This window comes from Mirounga angustirostris, unplaced genomic scaffold, assembly GCF_029215605.1.
Source record: "Mirounga angustirostris isolate CCGP_5_RB_7025 unplaced genomic scaffold, mMirAng1.0.hap1 SCAF_15, whole genome shotgun sequence".
Classification (NCBI taxonomy): domain Eukaryota; kingdom Metazoa; phylum Chordata; class Mammalia; order Carnivora; family Phocidae; genus Mirounga; species Mirounga angustirostris.
The window spans coordinates 4,269,617-4,283,584 of record NW_026991723.1 but is presented as its reverse complement, the minus strand read 5'-3'; the positions used below and the strand labels follow the sequence as shown (position 1 = coordinate 4,283,584).

The 13,968-nt window shown below is 48.0% G+C and overlaps 1 protein-coding gene across 2 annotated transcripts in view; it reads right to left on the bottom strand.

Moving 5' to 3' along the window:
- The window catches only part of LOC123849498 (uncharacterized), a 211,325-nt gene that overhangs the window by 59,978 nt on the left and 137,379 nt on the right, over positions 1–13,968 (bottom strand). For both annotated transcript variants that reach the window (XM_064578974.1, XM_064578975.1), the window contains exons 3-4: positions 12,772–12,905; positions 10,692–10,828 (exon numbers count right to left, since the gene is read on the bottom strand). In XM_064578974.1, the coding sequence (XP_064435044.1) occupies positions 12,818–12,905 (88 nt within the window). In that variant the 3' untranslated portion in view covers positions 10,692–10,828; positions 12,772–12,817. The remainder of the gene's footprint in view (positions 1–10,691; positions 10,829–12,771; positions 12,906–13,968) is intronic.

Below are 13,968 nucleotides of genomic sequence, written 5' to 3'. Positions count from 1 at the left end.
GAATAATTTTAAGTGTTCATGCTAAATGTCTACTCCAGTGTTGGTCACACAGCAGTCATGTTCAATAAAGCCTTCCTGAATTGGATGGATCCTGCTCTTCATTCTTCCCCAGAAAAACCGATAAGAAAGAGTTACAAACTTTTTAGCATTCCTATCTACAAAATTATATGAATTTCCCCCTGTGCTAACCTGCATCCCTCCAAATGAGCTGGTCGTGGTATGCTCATCATAACCAGCTCATCAAAAACAATTTGTGTCGGGACGCCTGGGTGGCTCAGTTGTTAAGCATCTGCCTTCGGCTCAGGTCATGATCCCAGGGTCCTGGGATCAAGCCCCACGTTGCACTCCCTACTCAGCAGGGAGTCAGCTTCTCCCTCTCCCCTTGCTTGTGCTCTCTCTCTCTCAAATGAATAAATAAAATCCTTAAAAAAAATTGTGTCATCAACCGACTTCTGTGGTGTAATAGTGAAAGGTAGTGAAATAATTAGGAAATGATGAGTTTTGAGACTTACTGCTATAATTTATAAACTAATTGATTTAAGGGTAATTTCATGTTAAGTTTATTTATTTATTGAGAGAGAGAGAGAGAGAGAGTGTGTGTGTGTGTGTGTGTGTGTGCGTGAACTGGGGGAAGGGCAGAAGGAGAAGGAGAATCCCAACCAGACACCCCGCTCAGCCTGGAGCCCATGTGGGGCTCGATCCCACCACCCTGAGATCATGACCTGAGCCGAAATCAAGAGTTGGATGCTCAACCAACTGAGCCACCCAGGTGCCCCGATGGAAATCTATTTTTAATGGAGACTGTTTCACCGCAGGCTCATGAGAGTCCTGAAAATGTGACTTTGGCCCTCACGAGTCAGCTCTGAGGGGCTCTACGAGGGCGAGAACAACAGCCCCACCCTTTTCCTCGCTGTCAGTTTTAAGTCTCCAGCTCTGGCAAGGACTCCTGGAGAAAGGGCAGGCACAATTCATGGAGGGGGTATCTCTTTTCCTGGGCCTCACTTTCTTGGCCGGGAACAAAGGAGCAAGGCCAGCTGAGGTTCTCTCGAACTGAGGGCACTGCGGTCCCACCCCGGCTCCGGGAGGGAGGTTGCCTATCTCTCCCCCGTCCCACAGCCCCCCTCAGTGTGCAGGAGGAGCAGAGGTCTCTGAGCTGCGAGGTCCGCTTGACCTGACATTCTGTGGGTGTCCCTGGAGTGGCCGCTGGACGCCAGCAGGCATTCCTGGCTTCCCGGGTGTCTCTGAGCCGGGGAGGTTCCCCCAGGGGTGGTCTGATGGGCTCTCTTGGGGCAGGGCCACTCCCTTCCCCCTGGCAGCAGGCGGTTGCACAGCCCCCTGTGGGGACGGTTCTCTGGAGGGAAGGGAAGTGAACGTGAGGGGCTGCCTTTGGGCCCCCCCCCGCCGCAGTATCGCAGAGAGCTTCCCACGCGGCAATTTCCCACCCGAGGCTTAGGCTGCATTGAACAACCCAAATTGTGGAGACCCTGAACATCCCCTGAGAAAACACAGTATCCCTAAAATGTGATTTTTTTAAAAAAAAATCTCACCTTCTTGTAAGTAGCTACCTACAAGAGTAGCATCCTTTCAGACCTCATTTTTATTTCAGAAATCGCCGGTTTGGGAAGCAGCCTTAAATTGTTCTGTCTTCCCTTCTGTTGCCCATCCTCCTTGCACCACCACCCCCAACGCTCTTATACACGTAGGATGCTAGGGTAACTTTCGGATCAGAACCTACAAACACACCTGTGTGCCCCTTTGGCCCTTCTGTTCAGGACCTTGCTTTGCGTGTCCTAGCCAGTCAGTGGTGGGGCCAAGAATAAATTCAAGCAGGCTGGTTCTAGAACCCACCCTTCACTGTTTGCACAGAGTATTATTGTTCTTTGTTATTTCCAAGTTATCTGTCTGTTCTCTCTTGAAAGTGCCCTCATTTCTTTTTTTTTAATTTCTAAAAATTCATTTATATATTTTTTAAAGATTTTATTTATTCATTTATTTGGAGAGAGAGAGCAGGGGAAGGGGCAGAGGGAGGAGAGAGAGAATCCCAGCAGGCTTCATGCCCAGCACGAAGCCTGACACAGGGCTCGATCTCACAACCCTGAGATCATGACCCAAGACCAAATCAAGAGTCAGACCTTAACCAACTGAGCCATGCAGGTGCCCCAAAAGGGCTTCCATTTCTTAAGCATATGCTGGCTTCCCTGGGACTCTTCTCTTTGCTTTCTTAAAAAATAGATTTCTTTCCCATTTACTTTTTTCCACACCCCCCGCCCAATAATCATAGCAACCCTGTCTTATCCTCCGCATTTCAACAACATGTTGTACACACCTGCTGTGAGAGGTAGACTGCCTAATGGTGATTTTAAAAGGCCAAGAGGCAAGTAACTTCACATTTCCTATAAGTATAATTTGGAAAAGGGACCTTGATCCAGAGGACTTTTGGTGACAAGACGTAGTAAGTCCAGAATGGGAGGTTTTCGGTGCTGTTTGTAAAATCTCCTGGGGCGTGTGCTCTTTAAGCCCCAGGGATCACTTTTGGGACTTAGCTAAATTCCCACGTGCCTTTTTCTTCCTCCTCAGACAGGAATGCCCTCTTTGCCCCTGGAGACCTACACCTTGTCACCCCCTCCGTGCACCACGACTGACAGGTATGAACCACGTCACATGGCTTCCTGGTGGACGCCGCCCCAGGCAGCAGGGGCAAGGAGGATGGGAGGGGGCCCGGAGCTCCCCAGGACCCCCAGCTGTCACACGGAGACTTCATAATCATTTTATGTTCCCATGTGGTGATTTGCAGCAAACCCCTCCTAACAATGTATTTTAGTGAAGAATTAAAGGAGGTTAAAGGGGCTGAACTTTAGTTTAAAAGCACTTTTGGGGGGAGGAGAAAGCAGAAATAGAAAACTAATGGTGGCTTCTGTAAAGATGAGGGGAAACAGTTCGAATCCATAGAGAAAGGAACCAGATAATCATCAAATTGGGGACGTGGCGTGGCTTTACTAAAGGGGCTCTTTCAAAAGCGGGCTGGGAGTGGGAAGCATGAGCAGCACCCAGGGCAGAACCCGCAGGCCATGCCATCCCTAGGCCCGAAGGAGCGCAACCTCCCTGGTGGGTGGGCTTTGGATCCCCCAACCTCCTCCAAGGCCTTTACGCTACAAAGTCTGCAGAGCTCTAAGACACCTCACAGAGCAACGAACCCCCTAAACGAGTGAGCTATGCTTTCGTTACATGCACCGAAGATCTCGGGGCACATCCATCAGGTCACCTACACACTTTCTAGATGTAAAACTGTCATCTCTTTTGTGTATTATTTAGCCATTATTTAAGAACGTCTGTTCATTGTGAAATGTTTGTCATTCCAATATTTAATTAAATTTCGTTTCATGGTTCAAAGCATTCCTTGATTTGACTTGTCTTTATGCAAAAATGATCAACCCCGTCTTTGCTTCCTAACTCAGTGGAACTATGCAAATGTTTTGATTAAATGATAAACTAAACAGTTTTGCCAGAAGCAGCTATTTCCACAGGAGGCGACGCTACTGAATTATCCCAGCACGATGGAATGATGCCAATCGCTGGCAGATGCAGGGAAACTAATAGAAGCTTCCAAATGTGGCTATTATCAAGCAATCCAAAAAGAAGAAAAAGAACACGCCCCTCCCAACCCCCCAAAAATACAACCCAACAACTTAAGAAAAAGTGGATAGACATGGTCACAGGAAGTCCCGGTCTATTTGTTGTATATTGCTCGTGTCCTGCCTGAATTGTCTGGCACAGAGGCTGCCTCAGTTTACACATTCCAAAACTTGGCTTCCAAGCATGTCCCTTTCCCTGTGGAATTTACGTTCTTGTAGAGACAGTGTTAAATTTGGCCGTCGGTGTCTCGGGCCAGCCCACAAGAAATTTTGCAATCCGTATGTAATTAAAACACTTTGCATTTGCATCAGAAAGTATAGAAAACAAAAACACAGCAATATTGGCAATTCAGACAGGAAAATGATAAAAATGAGGAAAACAATAAAAATGGAAAACATCCACAACGCCGCAAGTAAATTACACCTCTAATGCTTGAACACGGAAGTTAATTCCATTTTTTGACGGTAAACAGTGCTTATAATTGATATGGCCCTTTATCTACTTTTGTACTCTTTCCAAATTATTTTCCTTTTGATTTCATAATTAAGCATTTTTGTGAACAACACAAGAAATACTGATGACACATTCATGGCGAGAAATCATCACGGACAAAGGCTAAAGACAAATGAGCGACAAGGAAATATACTTGGCAAATAAGAGTTAATATCCACAGCATCCAAATACTCTTAAAAAGTAATAAGAAAAGTATCTTTCAACCTCAGTGTGAAATAAAGAATATGAACAGACAGTTTTGAGAAGAGGAAATATTAATGATCCATAAACATATAAGAATATGATTAATTTGACTCATACCCAGAGAAAGGAAACCTCAAGTAATAGTAAGATATTAACTTCATCCGATGTATTTGTTCGAGAATCAGAGAAAGCAACGGCACCCTGGGGCTGGCGAGGGTTAGGAGAAGAACACTTGCACACTGTGTTCTTGGCAATGGGAATACCTACACCGTTTTGGAAAGCAATCTGGCAGCATCGATAACATACTAAAGTATTTTTTTAAAAGATTTATTTATTTGAGAGAGAGCGTGCGCATGAGAGAGAGAGAGAGAGCTCACAAGCAGGGGGAGGAGCAGAGGGAGAAGGAGAAGCAGGCTCCCCGCGGAGCAGGGATCCCGATGCGGGACTCGATCCCAGGACCCTGAGATCATGACCTGAGCTGAAGGCAGATGCTTAACCCACTGAGCCACCCAGGCAGCCCAGTAAAATACTAAAGTATTAATAACCATTTTAATAGCGATAACTATGAAAGTATTCCAATACACGCACACTTTGGCTCAGCAATCTCCCTTCTCAGAATCTCTCATATAAAAGGACGGTGTCATGGCCACACTTTTTGGCAAATAACTATGAGAAGTGTGAGAGGTAATTTGCAGAGAAACGTATGCAGTATGAGTCCAGTTTCGTAACGCATACAAATTTGTAAAAACATTACCCCTAATGTACATGAACATTGTGAAAAGTATGGCCCAGGGCACACCTGGCCCTTGGCCTTGGGGGATGGGAGCTTAATTCAAAGAACCTGAGCCTCGATGATGATGATGGTGATGATGATGAATTTACTGTGCACAAAGATTACTTTGTGATTGAATTCTTTTAAGGAGCTGAGTGAGTTTGGATCTAGAGTTCTGTGAAGAACTCGTGCATCTGTATACAGCTTTCAGGGCAGGAGGCTTCAGGGTCACCCCGAAGGGCCACAGGTGGACTGGTGTGCAGGTGAGACCATAGACTGCCTCTCCGCAGGAGGGCCGTGAGGCACTGGCCGGCACAGTCTCCCTGGCTGGAAGACCGAGTATCCTACGCCCAGGTCCCTGTCCTCATCCCTCTGCCTCTTCTCCCAAAGAGTCCCCGGGAGTGCCCCCTGCTGGGTCCTCTCCCAGGTTATGGCTCTGCAGAGCCCTCCCCGGGGACTGTGGGCAGACCCTGTCTCTCCTCTTTGCCTCCTGTCCATCCTCTGTTTTCCTGACCATCCCATGACTGCTCTACTGTGATGGGCTGTCATATCCAGGGCTGGCCCAGCACCCACAGGATGAAAATGGAGTGTGGGCACCAAAGGCCTTGCCCTCCTCCAAATCTGAAAGCCTGGAGGGTAGAGGGGAAGGTCCACGGTCCTCCATCGCCAGCGAACACCTGTAGTCACAGGAAGCCGCAGGAATAGGGGTGCCAGGAGCACGCAGTCCTTGCAGTGAAGTCCTTGCAGGGAGGAGTTTGCTTGTTGCTCTCCTTCTGGTTCCCCCTTTGCAGACGGAGCCCTGGCTGCCCGCTGTACTCGGCCGTCTGCAGGAGCGATGCCTGGGTGGCCATCCCTGGAACCACCACATTCTGGGGTGACATTGGTGACTGAAATTAATTCCCCAGGCTGGGCGCTTAAAGCTCATGATGCATATCTAAGGAAGAGACTCCTGCACGCTCTGACCTTGGGATGAGAGCCCCAAGAGCTAGAATGAAAGACCCTGACAGTGTCTTTCAATAAAAATGTCTCTGTACGTCTTCTGTATGGGTGAGCTGCGTGACCCATCAGGGAATTTTCCTGGAGCAGGTGGGGAGCAGGCAGCTAGCCTTCTCACCAACCACCTGCATCTCACTGCATGAACGGTCTGCAAGGACGGACCCCAGACTGAATGAGTGACAAGACGGACTTCCCTCCCAGTTGTGCGTCTCACCCTCTGGAACCAGACTGCACCAGTCCAGGGAGTTCAAGTTCGCCCACAACTGTGATGTTCTGGGACACTTTTCTGGGCCTCGGTTTTGTCGACTGGAAATGGGCCCAGGAGGCACACTTCCATGAGTCACCACCTGTGAAGCACTCCGCACCAAAGCCTGTTCCGGGAGCCACTCCTGTTTCTGGGCTCGGAACGCGCTTTGTCAGCTCATTTGTAAGAAAAGCTTTAATGAAATTCTAGGTAAGCAGTGAGCCATTCCTCTGTTTCTGACATTCGGCTAGATTCTTTATGCACACTATTTCTACTTTTTATAACAACGTAATTAGCCAAAAGAGCACTGTTACTTTCATAAATTATGTAACAAAGTAAGTGGTAAGGTTGGGGTTCGGGTCTGTTTAGGCCCAAATTTTATGCCCCTCTCCTTTCCTTCCTCCTGCTCTGTGGCCCCCAATCATCGGCTGCCCCACTGAGGGCACGTGGACGCAGCTGATGTGCGTGGGCGCCAGGTGCATGGGATCGAGGGGGCGTAGGAATTCCTGGGGCCATCATCTCCAACTCTGCCTCATTCCCCAATATTTACTGATGTCGCTGGAGAGAAAACAGACAAAAGTCTCCTCCCTCATGGAGCTGACATCATAGTGGACAGAGATAGATGATAAACTGTTAAATAAGTTCAGGGTAGGATATGGCAAATGGTGACAGGCCCCGTGGAGGGAAAGCACCAGCGCAGAGAGTGGCGGGGCACCTGCATGGGGCGGGCTGGGGGTGTAAATAAGATGGCCACTTCTCAACCATTTTTGGCTGTCAACATGATCCCGGTCGAGCAGGCTGTGAGAGGTGATGAGTGTGAATCTGAATTGGGGCCCCCGAGGGACGAGCAGTGTTTCGGTGGTGACCGAGAGTGGCAGGCCTCCGGCCAGCAGCCACGCGTAGCATGGGAATTACTGAAAATGAAGGACAAATAAACTTCAGGTTCGCAGTCGCACTAAAGTCGGGCTGCAAGCCCTCGGCAGCCACACGTACCGGATGCGCGTGGCTAGGACGCCCCCGTCACTGCACCATGTTCCACGGACAGCTTATGCTCAAGCAGAGCGGGGAGCAGGGAGAGGGCGCCCACACCGGGGTGTGGCGGTGTGCGGAGAGCACGGTCAAAGTGACGACCCCGCAGGAGGGGACTTGCCCTTCAGGAGATACGATAAAGGTGTGTTTTTGTCCTTTTGCAAACATTCCTAAAACCACAGATGTATCCATTTTCAGACAAAACTTGTATTCTGTTAGCCTGCCTCACCAGCCCTACCGTCTTCTTCCTCCTCCTCCTCGCCCCCTCCAGTGTCCCTTCTGCCCCGTCATCCATATCCCCACGCCTCCGCCACCAAGCCTCCACCTGTGACTTTTGATTTCCTTCCTGCACTGACGTGTGACGCAACCAGATGAATGTCGTTTGTAAGTGTGAAACCAGCAGGTTCTTTTTTTTTTTTTTTTTAAAGATTTTATTTATTTATTTGACAGAGAGAGAGGCAGGGAGAGAGGGAGCACAAGCAAGGGGAGCAGCAGAGGGAGAAGCAGGCTTCTTGCCGAGCAGGGAGCCCGATGTGGGACTCGATCCCAGGACCCTGGGAACATGACCTGAGCCGAAGGCAGACGCTTAACGACTGAGCCACCCAGGCGCCACCCCAGCAGGTTCTTTTAGGTTAAAAAAAAGTCACACAAATGTCTGCACCTGAATGGGCTCTATTTTCAGGCACTTCTCTCAATAAGTCACTAATGAGAAGAATGAAAATTGAGAGAAAATAAGTAATTGATGGAATAAATATTGATTTTACCATAACCCAGCTTACTTTCTTAACAAGAAAAAAACTGTAGAATAATGTTCAAAAGTAAAATGTTAGTAACTGCAACACATGATATTTAGCTGGATCCCAGATTTAAAAAAAAAAAAAAAAAAAAAACCCAAATCAAAAAAACAACAGCAAAACCCAAGGGCTGAAGGACATTATCAGGACAAACGGGGAAGCTTGGATATAGACCGTCTATTTAGATAATTGCATTATTTCAATGTCAACTTTTTTTTTTTTAAAGATTTTATTTATTTATTTGAGACAGAGAGAATGAGAGAGAGAGAGCACATGAGAGGGGGGAGGGTCAGAGGGAGAAGCAGGCTCCCCGCGGAGCAGGGAGCCCGATGCGGGACTCGATCCAGGGACTCCAGGATCATGACCTGAGCCAAAGGCAGTCGCTTAACCAACTGAGCCACCCAGGCGCCCCTAATGTCAACTTTCTTGAGTGTGACAATTATTTTGATATATTTTAGGGGACAAATGCTAAAGTATTCAATAGTGAAGTGTCTTGATGTCTGCAGTTAACTCTCAGATGCTTCATCCAGAAAACTATCTATGTGAACATGTGTGTGAGTGTGTGTGTGTATAAAATAAGTTTTGCCTGACGACATAGACACGTGTGTGTCATATACGTATGGATATAGTCAAGTGCAGCAAAACATTAACAATTCGTTAATCTAGTAAAGGATATGTAGACATTCATCTGGTTATTTTTTCAACTTTTCTGTAGGTTGGATATTTCATAATAAAAGGCTGGAGAGAGGGGCGCCTGGGTGGCTCAGATGGTTAAGCGTCTGCCTTCAGCTCAGGTCATGATCCCAGGGTCCTGGATCGAGCCCCACATGGGGCTCCTGGCTCAGCGAGGAGCCTGCTTCTTCCTCTCCCTCTGCCTCTCTCCCTGCTCATGCTTTCTCTCTCTCTCTCTCTGTAGCTCTGTGTCTCAAATGAATAAATAAAAAAAAAAAAGATTTTAAAAAAAATAAAAGGCTGGAGAGAGGCTAAAGAATTTTTTAAGTGGAGTAAGAGTATATTTCCACTGAAAAATGACCATATCTATAACCTTTTAAAATCAACCAGTGGATAAATATTATTTTGTATAGTTGAATTCATTTGTTTCCAGTGGAACATTTTCTCCTCTTTTTCAAAATACTGGTCCCAATTTATTAAACTGGATGTATTTTGTGCTTAAATTTAAAGTATCATTTCCCCGGGGCGCCTGGGTGGTGCAGTCGGTTGAGCGTCAGACTGCTGGTTTCGGCTCAGGGTGGTGAGATCGAGCCCCGCATTGGGCTCCGTGCTCAGTGGGGAGTCTGCTTCTCTCCCTCTCCCTCTGCTCCTCCCCTCCATGCTCTCTCTCTCTCTTAAATAAATAAATCTTTTAAAAAATAAATAAGTAAAGTGTAATTTCCCCAAGTGCTTTGGCGTAAACTTACTTGTGAATGAAATCTTAACTTTGGGGATAAAACCTCAGCATGTCAGAATCAGACCCTTGGGCGTTTCAAGGGCAAATTCCCGTAAGTTTTGTCACCCCCTTCTAGGGAGTCAGTGCCCAAGGGGGGGGGCCCTTCCACAGCCCAAGAGGATTTCAAACGTTCTATGCCCACACTGGGGTCAACCAGCAGCCACACGCTTCGGCCTCATGGGCCAGGGGGAGCCATGGGGGACAGTGGAGAAGAATCTCTGATCCTGGTACCAAAGCAAGTTAAGAAAACTTCTCCCTCCCACTTGCATCATTTATGATTCTTTGCTGCAAGTGACAGAAAACTTGGTTAAAATTGGAGTAAGCAAGCAAAGGAATTAAATGTCTCACCTACTGTAAGGTCCAGAAGGACAGGCAGATTCCACTGCTAACACCACAAGGACTCTGCCTCCCCTGGGGCTCCATTCCCAGACACTTCACCAAGGATACCAACATGGCAGCCCAGGCCCTTGGGCAGCCCCTGGGGATCCACTGAGGAACTGAGGAGACCTTTTTCCCAGAGTCTCCCTGGGTCTCAGGGTGTCATGTGCCCGCCTCTGAGCCAGTCACCATTAGGAAGGAGATTGTTGAAATAAAAAACACATGGAGACCAGCCTTAAAAATTCCCTGAGCAGATGAAACCAGTTTAGTCATACAAATAAAGCTTAATTTAGCTTATTTTGCAAGACTGACTGGACCTGGGTCATCCCTCGATTGTGCCTCTGAACATCACAAGCAAAACTTGAACTGCGTCCCCAGGTTGGTATGAGGTAACCACTGAGCAGTTCCATATAACTTGAGAATGTTCTAGCATCATGACCAGTCCCTGGGAAGAACATAGTCACCGACTTCTCCCCATATGGGCTGCTTTATGACCATCTACCCCTGAGCCTCCTTCCATGCTCTGGTGTGAGTGCTCTTGGTTTGCAAACTGCCTTTTTGGTGTGTGCACAATAAACTTTTACTAATTGCTACTGTGGTGATTCACTGGTTTTACTTCTGTTATTTCTGAACCTTTGACAAAGTAAATGCTCTCCCTCCCGGATGCTGTGCTGATTGGAGGAAACGGACACTTGTACTCACCCACTCCACCGTGCAGGGTGCTGAGGTCAGAGCCTGGTGATCCCCAAGTGTCAGCTAGCAGAAGTGGGGTGCAGGACGCTGGAGCCCCATGTCACCCCATGTCACCCCAGAAATCGTGACTTAATGGAGCCTGGGACCTGGGATAGAGAAGGAAGTAAGTTCAAGGAGGAAAAAGGAACATCTTATTCTTCATTCTCTTCTGAAACATTGTCAATCTGCAAAAGACAAGATCTTCCCCTCCCTGTGGATAGAGATTCCTTTTTGTTGATGAGCTTCATCCTGCTTAGAGTTGGAATAGGAGAGGCCCATCTTTCAGTGTAGGTACATTGGAACAAAAACTCACTAATGTTGCTGGCGTCCCACCCTGAGCCCTAGCTCCTGGGTCCTCCAGGAACTCCTTCCTGATGGATGCCATCTGGCTGGAACCACAGGTTTCCGGTGTGGACAAGTCTAAGTGTGGGGCCTGGGGACAACCGTCCTCACTCTGTCAGCAACATTCCCCAGGAGGGCTCAACAGGGTGCCCATCACACTAGGGATGCAGAGAAGGAGGTCTGAGGGATGTCCAAGGCCAGTTCCTCCCAAGTTCACCCGAGACCAGGGTCTGAGTGCAAGGAATGTACTAGGCACGGCTCCCAGGAAGCACTCATAAGGAGTAGAAGTGAGACAGAAGAGAAGCAAGCCAACATGGGGTGCTTTACTGAAGTTATGGCTGTGGACAGTGGTGGCTCAGTCTCACTGGTCTCGAGATGGGAGGAAAGTAGACAACATACTTCAGACTTGTCCCACCCAAGGGTCAAAGCGTCCAGGACCTTAATTTACCTACTTCTGTGGGTTCACGAGTTCAAGGTTATGCCTGGGGTCTTCAGCCCCCTGCTACTTTGTACCAGTCCTGTGTGGGGGTCAGGCACATAGGGTCTTCAGACGGGCAGGTGTGGATGATGTTGTGAGAACCTAGCAGTGCACGTGGCTTTGGTGAGTGTCCTGGGAGTATGGTGGGACACTGAGTCACCTACAGGACATGTCTTCCTAGGTGCTTGTTGGAAGCAGTGTAATGGCCCTACTGTGAAGGGGTGGTATACCCAGCATGGACTATCAAGTCCCCTGGGGGGGGGGGGGCGTACATCTGCTCTCATAATCTCAGATGTCTCATAATTCACAAGAAGCCAAATGGGATTAGAAACTGTGGCAGAGGGTAGGACGCAGGGCTACCAGCTACCACAACCCACCCAGCTGGCTCAGAGGGGAGATGGCAAGCCCGCCCAGCTTTGGTCCTGAAGACGTCTGGTGCACACACAGTGGAGAAATCTCAACAACCAAGCTGAGCGAAATCTTGAATATATTCGCTTTCCTGCTCACCAGGGTTTCCGAGGTGGCACCCACAAGTGGGACGAGGTGCCAAAGGTAATGAGTTCTTATGTAATCTAGGCACCAAACCCAATTTGCTGGAAGAATTTGGGGCCTTCAACAAGCAGATGAAGAAGGAGGCCTGGGTATCTTTCTGCTTACTCAAAGTACATAGAGTGGAATACTAGAGCCCTCTAGACAAACAATGGGGTTTAAACCACACCTCTTGGACTTGCCATGGACCTTTGGGCATGATACTCATCTTCTCTGAGCTTCTATTTCCTCATCTGAAAAATCAGCATGGAATAACTTGCCTTGCAGATTTGTCCTGAGGGTTACCTGGGGTGGTGCGCGGCCCATGCAAAGCGCCCACGTTACAGGGACTCAGTAACTGAGGCATCGGCTGGCTCAGAGCTGCTGACCCTAGCTGGGCTCCTGGTCACAAGTTTTATAACCCGCATTACCTGCAAATGACCTGCCATTTCTGTAAGAAGGCCAGGGCAAAGGAAGAACAAAGAGAGAAAAAAAACTGGACACTCAGAAGGGGAGAAACTAAGGTCCCCCGGGGAGATGGTTGACTTTTGGCAAGCTATTAATACAGTAAAGCTATTAATGTTGGCGGAGTGGGTCCATTCTCTTGGCAGGCATTCAATTGTGTTCTCTCTCTCTAGCAGAATGCTAAGTGGACAGGGTGGGAAAGGAAAAGCTTTTAGGGGTGAACCCCTTCCCACTCACCCAGAAGGGCTCCAGGAATGGTCACAGCCTGAATCAGCAAGCCAGCTCAGCAGCTCTCCATGTGAACGTCTTTGGCTGAGGCCACAGAAATCTTGACTTTGTGCTCAAAATAGAGCACTGATTCAGAAGGCTTCCTGATAAGAGACCAAAACGAAACAGTAAATTGTTCTGTCACAAAAGACAAGGGAGTGTTTTAAAGATCTATTTTGGGGGCCACTTCTCTCTTCCCTCTGTAGGCTGAAGTCATTATCGGCAGCGTGGGCTGTGGGCTCGTGGCCTGGGGACAGGAGCTTATTCACGTGGTGGTAAAGACTGATTACTCGGTGTGCTTGTCCTTCATCGGAGGGCTCCGAGGCTGAAGACCTTTATTGTTACCATGTAAGACCTTCAGTCAGAGGCGAGCTGCAGCCTCTGGAATAATCTATTTTGGGACACTTGATACAGAATAGACTTATGTGACAGGAGCGATGTCATGCCCAGAAATTGGAATTCGGAGGCGAAAGCAACGGGCTGTTAGTAAGTTTTCTTGAAAACTAGCCTTTGTTGATATGACTCAAGTGTTTTGCCTTCCCAGACAGCACAACAGAGAAAGCCGCTTCTTGCCTCGTATCCCTGTGGCTCTACATCCAACAGAGTGGGATGGACTACATTGTGCTCCAGCCTTAGAATGTGCCCAGAGACGAGATCACCCAGCCACCTTCCCCAGGGGGGGTGGGAAATCCCATCCACTCCTCCTCAGATTCAGCCATGTCCACCTACTCAGTACATTTTAAAAACTTCCTTGTTTTGAAATCACTTCACCTGTGCAGAAAAGTTGCAAGAGTATTACAAATGGCTCCCATGTACCCTTCCCCCAGATCTCCCAAATGTTGACATTTCACCACACTTATTATTTGCTATAGATACATAGTATTTTTTTTCTGACCATTTGAGAGAAAGTTGTAGCCACAATCCCTTTTGAAATGCTCCAAGGAACGTGAGCTTCCCAGAAGCATTCTTTTGCATAAGGCGAAGTACACTGACAAAATCGGAAAATTAGCATTGACGTAATAATATTACGGAATATCCAGGCCTCACTCAAATTTCACCAGTTGTCGCAACAATGTCCTTTAGAGAAAAGGACGACAGGATTCTGCCTGCGATCGCACACTGCGTCTAGTTGTTGGGTCTTCTTAGGCTCCTTTAATCTGGAACCAC